The sequence below is a fragment of the Delphinapterus leucas genome, chromosome 11 (assembly GCF_059928025.1).
Source record: "Delphinapterus leucas isolate spDelLeu-1000000601 "Yukka" chromosome 11, BTC_Dleu_Yukka2, whole genome shotgun sequence".
Classification (NCBI taxonomy): Eukaryota; Metazoa; Chordata; class Mammalia; order Artiodactyla; family Monodontidae; genus Delphinapterus; species Delphinapterus leucas.
The window spans coordinates 9,253,186-9,266,259 of NC_143139.1; the positions used below are offsets into that span (position 1 = coordinate 9,253,186).

At 46.5% G+C, this 13,074-nt stretch overlaps 1 protein-coding gene across 19 annotated transcripts in view; it reads left to right on the forward strand.

Annotated features, from left to right (window-relative positions):
* ETV6 (ETS variant transcription factor 6) overlaps positions 1-13,074 on the forward strand; it is a 238,284-nt gene that overhangs the window by 199,347 nt on the left and 25,863 nt on the right. For all 19 annotated transcript variants that reach the window (XM_089920304.1, XM_030761863.2, XM_089920300.1 and 16 more), the window contains one exon: positions 3,556-3,690. In XM_089920304.1, coding sequence (XP_089776430.1) covers positions 3,556-3,690 — 135 coding nt within the window. The remainder of the gene's footprint in view (positions 1-3,555; positions 3,691-13,074) is intronic.

The window sequence follows — 13,074 nt, forward strand, 5'->3', positions numbered from 1 at the left end:
TAACTTCTTTTTAAATCTGTTCTTTATTCCAGAGATCTCTTGTTAAGATCACATTTGAGATGTGATCTCCTGTGTATAAGAAGATTTTAAGAATGTAGCAAGAAAACTGACTGAGTATCGGAGGAATCGGGGGCCAGTGGAGATGGAAGAGGATGGAGTGGGCGGAGCGTCTTTATTTATTTAGGAAGCTGTTGTAGATGGGATGCATGTTCTGTACTGCTCCAGAGACCGAAACTAAGAACCGAGGTACATGAGATTGCAGAGGAGGCCAGATTCCAACTCAGCAGAAGAACTTTCTGTCGACTAGAGCTGTCCAGAAATGGTTTGCTTACGTTGTGTCCGGCTACCCATCACAGAAGTACTCAGCCAAAGCTACTTCTTGGCAGGGGAAGAGGAGGCAGGGGACTTTTACTGATCACAAGTTTGAGTCCATCTAGGAAACCTACAGAGTCCTCTCTAAGTCTAAGATTCCAAGCCATTACCAGGCACACACTCCTCCTGCCAATCATACACACATGGCACATACGGTGGGTTGGTTTTCCCCCCAGAGTAGCAATTCGTTTGTGCTAAGCCAGCCACATTCCCCAGCTGAGTTCCTGGTTGCCGCGGAAACATGTCTGTGGATGGACGGTCCAATTGTGGCCATACTCTGCAGTCTTAGAATTAAGTTTTTTCTTGGCCCAGGACCCTGGGCCCAGGCTCCCACCCATTAGCCAGCTATCACAGGTGCCACTTACGAGTGTTACCTTACTAGTTCTTGTGGTTGAGTTAAAGAACTGGCAGAGCTCTGCCTGACCGGCCCCTCTCCAGCTCTCTCGTCCACTCAGAGAGGAGCCTTCTCTGCTGGGCTCCCTTCGCCAGCTTTGGGTTGAGAGGCTGGGGAGAGGCAGTACAGAAGGCCTGGGAGAGTATGGGGCAGAGCACATATCAGCCCCGCTGCAGGCTTAGACCAGTGGGGGAATGGCCTCACTTCACCTTGCCCTTTCTGAAGGGGGAACATAACACTGACCATGACCCGGACAGTCTTCCTTTGTTCTCCTGAGACCTCCTTCGGGGTCTACCGGTCTGTCCTAAACCACTTGAATGATATCCATAATAATAGCAGGAACAGCGGTGGTCACACAACAGCTGGTGCTTGCTGAGCTCTCACTGCCCGGTGCTGTGATGAGCTTATTACACACTTACCTCATCCAGTCCTCACAGGCATCCTGGGAGGTAAATACTGCCAGTATCGCCATTTTCCAGATGAGGAAATGAGGCCTGGAGAAGGTAAAGGGTATCCACTTTGTTGCCTCGCTTTCTCTGTGCACGTAGAGAAATGGAAACAGAAAAGAAAGTGACCTGCCTGCTCTCCAGCCACCATACCCAGAGCTCCTCCAGCCCCCCGAGTGACCTCCAAGGAGGGACCACATGTGACATGCACCAGGCCCTGCTTCACGACGTCCTCTTCTGAGGGAGATGTTTGCATTTCGCAGAGAAGCTCAGGGACCTGCTCAAGGTCGCCTGATGCACAAGAGCTGGTCCTCCAGCCCTGGCTGCCGGGCCTTCCCCTCACACCAGCCCGCATCCAAACCAGCAGAGTCCAACGCCCACACACACACTGCATCTGTATTTCCTGGCCTCCCCTTCCAAAGTGGGTACACTAATAACTGACCATTTTTGTTAGTATCATCAGGAACACATTTTTTTTCAGTGTTTTCGTTTTTCTCTTCAGCTACTACCGGTATAAAGCATCGCTCAAACCCACAGGATAGAACCCAGCGTTGTGAGGCCATGTAAATTCGGAAAAGTTCAGGAAGACATTTACACTAAACCAAGACACAAAATGTTGATTAGGGACTTATTTTTGTAAGCGATTAAAATATGAATCATTAAAATAGGACTGTATTTCAGGCTCTGTATCCTCATCTCATCAGAGACAGCATCACCATGACTACTGGATTTGAATTAGATGAGCTCCAAAGCCTTCCCAGCTCCAAAGGCAGTCATGTGTCACGGGTCTACCTTACACAGAACATTTTTAAGTCGGGTTCAGAACACCTCTGCGGTTCCTCGCCCGTTTCACTAAAAGGAAATACCCAAGTGACGTGGGGTCTTCAGTTCTTAGAAGTCTTTTGCTCTATTTGATCACAGTAGTAAACAGTGGCAGTAAGTTATATTAATAATGACCAAAATTCAAAGGTAGAGGAAGAAACAAAATCAAAGGAAAGACACCAGGGCATCTCAGGAATCACTTAGGACGGGGTATTGTGGAACTTATATTTGGTACCAACAGAAAAGGCACAGAAGTTTGCAGAAACAAAGGAATTCATTTGCACTGTTTCTCAGATTCAGGCTGAGTTGAAGAGGAAAAAAAAATAATTTAGCAATAGCCCACAATATGCAGTAAATTAAGTTGTTAATTAAAGTTTCTGTTTAAAGTGGCTGAGATTAGAGACAAAAGCCCACTGTTTGGTACAATTGTTGACTGCGTATCTGTATGTGGCAGGGCGTGGGAGACAGTTAGAAAAGCCTGTGGTATTTTAAAGATTAATCACCCACCCCTAAGGGGTTTTGAGGCACCCACCTGCATTTTTTAACTTGGATCTAAGTCAGAGGGGAGGGACAAGACCATGACAGCTTTTTTGGCTAATTAACAACTCAGTGGACACTTCAACTACCAAATAGAATAGAAGGCCCCCAGTTCAGACCAGCCCCTACCATCCTCTGCGAGGTGCTGACATCTAAAGATGATTTTCTAGAGACTGTGGAACCTTGGAGCAGTGCCTGTGTGTATTTTTAGAGGGAAGCATCCCAGAACATAAGCCAGTTCCTTATAGGGTATCTTTAATAGTTAGCACCTCTGACTGGACTTGTGAATTTCTTTTTCACGTTTATTCTTTTCCTGCCTGGGATTGGGGTAGATCAGAAAGGCACGTTTTTCTCTATTGGGAAGGTTTCTATGAAGAATCCATGAGTTCTCATTGAAACATTAAAACTTTTCATCCTTAATGACTTTGTACTTCTTCTTTGAATAATCTGAAATGCAAATACAGACGTGAAAAGGATGTTTTTTATAAAAATAGTAGCAATAAATTGGGACAGTTTAAGTTTCTAATAAAGTCTGGTACATCCCTGTGACAGGCTGTTATAATGCAGCTACTAAAGCAGTTAAATAATGTGGAGGGAAAAAGAGAGATACTAAACTATGATAAACCTGATTCTAATTCTATACCCATATAATACTGTAGATAGTATTAACAGGCTTATGTCTCTTAGGGATAGGATTATAGGTGATTTTTGTTTCTTTCTATCTTCTTGCATTTTTATACTTATTTTTGTATATGACTTTCATAATCAAAAAAGTTCAAAAAAAAAAAAAAAAACCTGCATGGCTCTGACCTGAGTTTCAGTGCCACATCCTGTCCCCTATAAGCTCCACGTGGATAGGTGGCAGACCTGTCTTCCTCACCATTGTGTCCTTAGGACAGTGCCAGGTGCAAAGTCAAAGCTCAGCAAATAGTTGTTGAACAAAACACTCCCATTTCCCTATTTTTCTTTCCTTTTTCTATCCAGGTGATGTGCTCTATGAACTCCTTCAGCATATTCTGAAGCAGAGGAAACCTCGGATTCTTTTCTCACCGTTCTTCCACCCCGGAAACTCGATACACACGCAACCGGAAGTCATCCTGCATCAGAACCACGAAGAAGGTACCTAGGAGGCTTCTCTCTCCTTGCTTGAGACATAGCCAAATCCCAGAGGTTCCACTGTTCCTTTGATAAGTCGTTCTTATTCATGTGATTCATTTTTCATTCAACAAGCATTTGTGGGGTACTGATTTTGTTTGAGACCCTGGGGGAAATGCTGAGATGAATAAGATCTGGTTCTGTGCAACTCACAATCTAGGAGAGGAAATGGGATAGATACACATGTAAGTATCAAAGAATAATTATGACAGGTGCTATAAAGAGACAGTGGAATGGGAGATTACAGCCAGTACAGGCAGCAGGCTCAGCTTCATGAAGGAGGTGACTCTGTAGGATTCTGTGAAGGTCTGATAAGCAGGAGTGAAGTGGAGAACGTCCCTGGAGGACCCAGGATGGAGGGAGTCCTTGGAATAGAGAGCAACCCATGACTTGGGTTATAGAACTTACCTTTCTTTTCCCCCTACCTTTGATTATGAAAAATTTCAAACAGACCCCAAATAGAATAAACTAACTAAAGCTCTGTGATCCATCCCCTCCCCCTACTTCAACAGTGATCAACAGGGACTTCCCCGGCGGTCCAGTGGTTAAGACTTCACCTTCCAATGCAGGGGGCGCGGGTTCAAGCCCTGGTCGGGGAACTAAGGTCCCACATGCCATGGGGTGCAACCAAAAATTCAAAAACAAACAAACAAAAAACCAAACAAACAATGATCAACATTTTGCTGTTGCAGAACTAGTCCAAGGAGGAAACAGGACGTGGAGGACTTTGATTTCCGGGCTGTGGAGGGGAACAGTGGGGAGTGAGGGTAACAGAGGGTAACCTAAGCTGGAGGAAGAAAAGAGACCCAAACCCTGTGAACTCTGCGGGGGACAAGGAGGTCTAGTATTCGTGCACCGGAGGCAGTGTCTTGCAATGTGCTCACTGCGAGTGCTTAGTTCAGGTGTGCCATGCACTGCTCTGCTCTGGTGACTTACAGTGGTCCTAATCAAAGCGTTGGTAGAAAACACAACAAAAGACCAGAATCGAATTGCGGCCCCGGGCAGAGTTCCACAGCAGGTGCTTGGGTACAGAAATAAGGTATAAGAAGCTTGCTTTGCTCCTGTTCTCTTGAACAGCGATGCACCGTGCCTCTGGGGAGCATTTCGTCCACATCCTTCTGCCCAGATTGGGGACACAAGGTGATTCTTTTAAACTTGTCTTTCAGACCAGATTATGAGGGGCCTACACCCCCTGGGTTTTTTTCAGGGGCATTTCCTTCAACTGATTGAACATGCCCCAGAGCAGGACTGTTTTTGTTTTGTTGTCGGCAGATTTAAAAATGAGACGTTCCGTGTTTCCCTAATTAACACGTCACAGGACAGAGCCTGGCTTCAGGCACCCGACCGGCATCTCCTCCCTGTGCTCAGCTTCTCACAGCAGGTCCCGTTGCCTCCGTGATGGAGAGTAAGCAAGTGCTTCTTGCAGTCTCCCCACCTGTGCCTCTCATCCCGTCTTCCTCTAGCTCTACCTCTGCTGAATTTAGCAGCTGCCCCCCACCCCAGTTGGGTTTCTTCATTCTTTTACCCTTCCTGCCCTGTGCGTTTCCTGTTTGCATAACAGCCAACAGCTACTCCAGAGAAGAGGTGGTGGGTTTACTGAAGCTTTAGGATTAGGGCAGGAATTAGATTGCCTAGCCTGCCTCTTCACACACAAAAGGTGTGTGATGGGCTGTTTTGTTTTGTTTTGTTTTTCACTCTCTCTCTTTTGCTCATTATTAAAAAAAAAAAAAAAATCCCATTTGGAATTGCTGTTTCCCGGTTTAACCTCAGCTGTGATGGGAGGCTGATGGTCTCATCTCATGGCAGCTCCTTCCTTCTCTCCGCTTGGCCTGATCTGACCCGCAAGTAGGTGTGTTTGCTGTTGTCCTCGTGGGCAGGAGTGACTCGGGAGGAAACGCTGGCCACTCTCAGAGACCCCTCTCACCGAGGAAATGCACGTGCGCCACCACCGACACCCTAAAGAGCTGCGCTCTCAAGTGCTATGTTGTGGGCCGTGGTGAGCTCAGTAGGTAAAAGCATGGAGCTAATGAGGCCAAGGTCAAGGGCTGCATCACCCTGTAGATCAGGTAGCTCTGCTTCAGACCTGCTCTTAAAAGTAGCGCGTTCTCAGAGACGGTTCCTTCAAGCTGTCAGTCAGAAAACACCATCCTGGTATGTGCCCTTGGTCCTCTGCCTGCTCTCACGTGAGAGCGCACAGAAGGGAGCGTGGGTCTTTGTCAGGTGGGATCACGTGAGAAGAGCTGTGCCGGGCACGGAGGTGATGTGAAGAGGCTGCTGGCCCCCAGACCTCCAGATATATGGGTGCCTTTGGTGACAAAAGGACCAACTAGAGAGGTAGAAAGAATATACTTACAGCTTAACATGAATTATCTCTAGGATCAATACGGTTATATCGTGAATGGTAACACATTAATATGGGCATTTGTTAATATACAGAGAGATCTGGTCCTGGGGGGGAGAAAAGTTTGTTAAGTGAAATTATAAACATCCAGTATTACATCCCCAGTGATTTATGCTACCTAACTGGGGATACAGTACGATGTAAGAGTGTGTCGCTCTTGACTCGGCCCGGAGCTCAGCATGGAAGGAGAATGGGCCATTCCAGAGAGGGCCCACTCAGCCCCTCAGCAGGCTGGCACAGGGAGGCGTGCAGAGTGACGTACAAACACAAAGCTTCATTCAACACCCCATGACTTCACCTCATCACTGCCACCGACGTGACCAGTTCAGACATTCATAATTTCACAATGGGAATTTATATCACAGGACAAACATATCTTGTGTAATCCAGCCACAGTTGCCTGAAAATATCCCCTATGAGTACATTACATTGAAACCTCACCTTCTGTACTGGCAGCCACGTGGCAGTGCCAGAAGCTTGGAGGTCATTGTTAGCTCAGAGGCTCCCTTCCAGGCTCTGATGGGAGAGAAGGGTGATCGTACTAATTCAAACCCTTTATTTTGTACACATTCATTATCTCTAAAAGTGTGTCATGCCTTGGGTGAAGCAGTACTCAGATTACCACCTAGGTCTAGGAGAACCAGCATTTCTACTCTTCCCTTACTCAGTTATGGGAGGGGAAGGCAATATTATATAATTACGATAACCTTATAACTTTTCATCCATACCCAGACACTTATGCTAGTGAAATGGGACTCTAGTAAGTGAGCTAGGACATAGGCATCAAACCAGGACCATCCCTGACAAACTGGGACACGTGGTCAGCTTAGATTAAATGTCTTCAAGAGTGGGATCTGGACATCAGGAAACCAGGTTCTAATCCTCTCTTCTGCCAGAACAGTCCTAAGGACTCAGTTTCTCATTTCTCTGGCCCTTAGTCACCCCAGTTATAAGACAGGAAATACCACCAAATGGTATCAGATCTTAGAGCCCTTAAATCCTAAGGACTGGGTCTCCCTGGGTGATACGAAGACGAATAAGACACATTCTCTACTTTCAGGGTCGTAGGCAACTAAAATCCACAAAAGTACAGCAGTGTCCTGTCTGGTGATGCTGAGAAAAGTTGAACATCTATTCTCGTTTATCTCACCTTATCAAGAACTGCTGATAGCATTACCCCTCTTAGTAGTCAAACCAAGAGTAGCATCATTCACTTGTTTCACAGTGGAAATCTCATTTTTAATAGATTCCTTTCCTTTGATTATTGATTACCCATTTTATCTGCATGTTATGAATTAGTTAGGTATAACGTAGATAGCTATGTAGGAAGGAGACTACTTCTCTCACCAAAACCAGGAGGCAAAACATCTTTAGAAATTTCAGACCAGTAGATGGTTATAAAATAAATTTATTTTGTCACACACGGTTGTGATATCAACTTCTTTTGATACTTTGGGTTCCGAAGTCAGTGACTTTTGGCTCCCATGGAATATTTAAGAAGAAAAGCTTGGTGCCAAAGCATATATTCGATTGCCACTGGTCCTTTGGTGTTAGAACTACTTGAATGAGTGATTCCCTAAAAGTTCATTGAGCAATTAAAATATGCTTCTAGTCTAGGCCGGTCTCCAAATGGGGTTAGCTTTGCAGAGTCACCCCTGTTGGACTGAACATGCCCAAGTGTCCAGGGAGGGGGAACAGGACCTGTGTTTCTCAGGCCATACCACGTGGCTTGCGGGATCTTATTTCGCTGACCAGGGATCGAACGCGGGCCCCAGCAGTGAAAGTGCCAAGCCCTAACCACTGGACTGCCAGGGAATTGGGAGGTGATTTTTAATCACTTGAATTTGAAACTATTCCCACATGCTGTGCTGTGACTGTTTCTACAGCAGTAGACACAGTTCTAAGGTGAAAGTTGCTCTGCTCTGGGGCCGCTCTCTGTCACCAAGTGGATATGGAAATTGGAAGTGAGGACGAGAAATTTCAGGGGTCAAAATGCTGTCATTCTCAGTTCTCCTTACAGCTAGCCCATGGTCATAGCCCAGATAGTAGAGGGAAATCACTTCTTCATGGAGGGTGGGGAGGGTGGCTGTATTCTGGGATGGCCCACAGAAATTTTATTTATATGATTGCTTTACTGGGGGAAATATTTCCCCTTCTCCCTCCCCCTGCCCACCAAATCCAACTGCCAGAGACTACTTTGGAGGAAGGAAATCTTATACAATTTTTTTTTTTTGCGGTACGCGGGCCTCTCACTGTTGTGGCCTCTCCCGTTGCGGAGCACAGGCTCCGGACGCGCGGGCTCAGCGGCCATGGCCCACGGGCCCAGCCGCTCCGCGGCATGTGGCATCCTCCCGGACCGGAGCACGAACCCGTGTCCCCTGCATCGGCAGGCGGACTCTCAACCACTGCGCCACCAGGGAAGCCCAATCTTATACAATTTTAATGAGATAATTCAACGAGATGAGGTACATGAATCTACCTCATCATAACAAAATAAGAGCTAACATTTATGGTGTCCTCATTGTGTTCCAGGCCCTGTTCTAAGCTTTTACATGTTTAAATCCTTTAATCTTCACAACCACCCCATAAAGAAGGTAATATTATTTCCACTTTATAGATGAGGAGATTGAGGCTAAGAGCAGTAAGGTACCCTGCCTCCAAATCACATAACGATGTAGTGGCAAAGCTAAGACCTAACCCCAGGTCCACTTGGTTCCAATGCCGGTGTTCATTCCACTGCAGCATGAATGAGCTGACCGAAATAACATTTTTATTAATTTTGTGTGTTTGCAAGCACCCTGAAAATAGGGCAAATGGTTAAACGATGAGTAGAAGAACCATGGAGATTAGGATGCCGAGACAGGTCCAATATACTGGCAGGTCCCCGCACTCCTGCTTATAATGTTTCCGCTTCGTAGTACAGATCTTCCCCGACTTAGGATGGGGATACGGCCAGATAAACCCGTCTTAAGTTGAAAATACCCTAAGTTGAAAATGCATTTAATACCCCTAACCTACCAAACAGCACAGCTCAGCCTACCTACCTTAAACATGCTCAGAACGCTTACATCAGCCTGCAGTTGGGCAGAATCGTCTAGCGCAAAGCCGGTTTTATAATTACGTGTTGACTATCTCATGTAATTTATTGAACACTGTACGGCAAGTGCAAGACAGAATGGCTGTCTGGGTACAGGATGGTATCAGTTGCTCGCCCTCGTGATCGCGTGGCTGACCGGGATCTGTACTCACTGCCGCTGCCCAGCAGCACGAGGAGTGTCGTCCTGCATAGCACTAGCCCCAGAAAAAGATCGCAATTCAAAATTTGAAGCACCGTTTCTGCCTAATGCGTATCACTTTGCCACCACTGTGAAGTCGAAAAATCGCTAAGTCGAACCGTCGTAAGTCGGGGACCATCTGTACTTGAAACTGTCAAGTGAAAACCAAAAAACGTCAGAGATAACTTTTGAGACCCCAGTGTATGTCTTCAGTTAATGATATTAAAAACTCATACTAAATTGGACTGAATTAACCTGTCTGGATCACTGAGTGCCCCAGGATGAATGGACTTATTAGCGGGACAAAAATCTCCCGGCCTGGGAGAAATGTGGGTTCTGAGTCAGGCAGTGGCCTCTGAGAACAGAAGCCCTGGCTCTCGTACCCCTGGACCAGCCCCTCGTGCGGTGGCTCCTTGACAGCCGGCCCCCCAGGACAGGCATCAGGGTAGATGAGGCTTCCAGTCGCTCAGGCCACATCCTATTACCCGTTGTTGTAAAAACCACCCCGATTTTCTAGTCTTGCTGGAATCGTGTTCATGACTGAAGTGTCAAGGAGGCCATTGGGCCGGGTTTGACATCTTTGTTATATACGTTAGCTGTGTAGCACATGGTAGAGCCAGAGAGCGTGATGGTGCATGTATGGATCCAGACCACCTGGGTTCAAATCCCAGCTCCCACTTCACCAGCTGTGTGACTTGAGGCAAGTTCCTTAGCTTCCTTGTGTCTCTGTTTTCATCTGTAAAAGAAGGAGAATAGCAGTACCTATCGAATACGATTGATGTAAGAAAGGGTCAAGTTCATAAGGGAAATGCCCTCAGAGCAGCATCTGTCACATAGCAAGGGCTTGATAAATGCTATTCATTGTGACTATTTGCTGTTTCTTAGCACTATTTGGTTCAGGTTTTTTCTTCTTTTCTTTAAACTTAAAAAAAAGCTGAATTGTGATAAAATACACATAACATTTATCATCTTAACCATTTGTAGGTGTACAATTCAGTAGTGTTAGGTGTATTCACGTTGTTGTGCAATGGTGTTGTTCTTCTTACCTCCAATTCCAATTTTCTGTTTTTTAATTATTTTCTTATTGAAGTATAGTTGATATACAGTATTGTGTTAGGTGTAAGCAAAGTGATTCAGTTATATATCAATACACACACATATATATATTCTTTTTCAGATTCTTTTCCCATATAGGTTATTACAAAATATTGAATATAGTTCCCTGTGCTAGTCCAATTCCAGTTTTCTTAAGCAGTCCCGTTACTGCAATGTCATGTGCTTTGTGCAAACACCAGGTTTCTGCATCCGGACGTAGGAAAGGCCTGTTGTCCACCCATGCCATTATCCTAGGACTTCTTCATGGGTTAACCGGGCACCATCTGTTGCATGATTTCTATGGGAAAATACATTTAAAGGGCAAACCTTAATTCAGGATACAGCCTGTTTGGAAAATAAGCAGTGCCTACACTTTGCGTTACCTTCAGTACCTGGCACGTGGTAGGTCCTCCACAACCCTTTGCAACCTTTCTATGAATCTGGCCGTCTCCTCTCACCCTTGAGAACTCTAAGATTAACCTTCCTGTGCCCCTTTCATCCCTGTGACTCTTGAATCTGGCAGGAGGTAACGAGGTCCCACCAGAACTTCCTGTCGTCCCCAGTGTCAGAGCCCCCCGAGCGCCGGCTGACACTTCCCCCCGCACTCGGCCTCATTCCCCTCTTCTCTACCCTCCTCTCCTCTCCAGGGCCTCTTCTTCCTGCTTTGCCTCCTGTATGTCGTGGTCTAGGGCAGCATGACCTTTTACCCTCTGACCTGGTTCAGAGCGTTTGGTTGTGATGGGAGCACATGGAGGCCCGGGGTGGTGCATGGAGCCACTTTTCATCGGGGTCATCAGCCTCCCTCTGGGGGGACCCGTGCACCTTCCTTGGGCCAGCTCCCTTCAGGGGTATGGAGGCTCCCCTTAGTCCAGAGGCTAGCTTGCTCCATTGAGCTAAAAGCTTTAGGGGCAGGAGGTCCCTAATAGACATGAATAATTCTCCCAAGGTAACCAGGAAGTCTTCAAGTGATTTCCTCTTAGCCCTCAGGAAATGCCACCTGATTCCTCTGAGATAAGAGGGCTGGGGGTGGTGGGTTCAACTCCAGAGAAGGAAGCTCTCCACTCGTTCCCCTCTCCTGCCTTAACCTTTGTGCCACCCTGGCCCCCTCCCTATAAATGATTCACAGCATTTACCTCCAAAGGGCAAATTGGCTCATCTGTAACCTCATCCCTTGATTTCTTCATTCACTTCTTTTGTGGGCCTTTCCTGAGACTGAGGGAGACTCCTCTACACCACCTGGGAAGAGCAGAGCCAGCATCCGGCCGGGAGCATGAAGCCTCGTGTCTACGGCTGGTGTAGACTTGCCCACACCGTCTGCGCTAAACCACCGGCAGAGGTGGCCTGTTGGCAGCTATCCCGCCCACAGTGATGAAGATTAAGCCTCGGAGTCCTGAAAGTCACCTGTTTTGTTTCTTTCAGCCCCTTTCACCCAAATGCTTATAAAATTCTAGATGCTTCCTTAGGATTTATTGTGTATGAACTCAGACGTCTGTGAATCCTACACTCCAAGCTAGGGCAGTTTTCTTCTCAGGCCCTGCAAGGGAATTCAGTGACTACTGAATGTGACAAGGGAGCTGAGTGAGATGGAAACACTGAAATGGGCAGGCAAAGGGTCAGTGGAAAGTCTTGACTGAAAGTCTTGGCTGAACCTCTTGGAAAGGCGGTAGTAGGGATAGTTTTCTAGGGCTGCCACACACTGGGTGGCTCAAACAACAGGAATGTATTGTCTCACAGTTCTGGAGGCTGAAAGTCCAAGATCAAGGTCTGGGCAGGATGGGTTCCTTCTGAGGCCGTGAGGGAAACTCTGTGCTAGGTTTCTCTCCCAACTTCTGGTGGTTTGCTGGCAATCTTTGGAGATCCTCGGCTTGTAGATCTTGCGTGGCCTAACCCTGCGTGCCTTGACTCTTAATTCAGCACCTATAGCTTTTTGTCGTTTTTTGATATGTCTGCCTCCTCCATTAGACTGTGGTACCCTTGAGAGCAAGGACCGCGTTTCCTTTCTCTGCATATTCTGCCTCTGAGACACTACTTCACATACGGTTGGCATCGCTGGAAGTTCTTTGCTTCAATTCATATTGTAATGACTGTGTGACAGAACACTCCTCTCCAGTTGTGCAGCGTGTGTGCATGTCTGTGTGTCCAAATTCCCCTGTTCACAAGGGCACCAGTCATATTGGAATAGAGGCCCATGCTACTCCAATATGACCTTACCTTACCTAATTACATCTGCAATGACCCTTTTCCCAAATGAGATCATATTCTGAGGTACTGGGGATTGGGACTTCAACATATGAATTTTGGGGTGGGGGGCACACAAGTCAACTCATAACGGGGAGTGACAGAACCTGAGTATGTATATGAAATCTATTTTGAATTCCATCTCAAGATCTAAAGCCTTTAATTTTTGTATAGGTCTTTATATCATTCATGGTTCCTACTAATCTTTTAAAAAATTGTGCTGGGAAATGGTGTTTACATGGGGGAAAATGTGGATCCCAGTGTACTGAGGACGATGAGTGAGAGTTATCTGCTGGGCCTGTTGAACTGCATCTCCGTCTCCTATTATCATCCATGGCC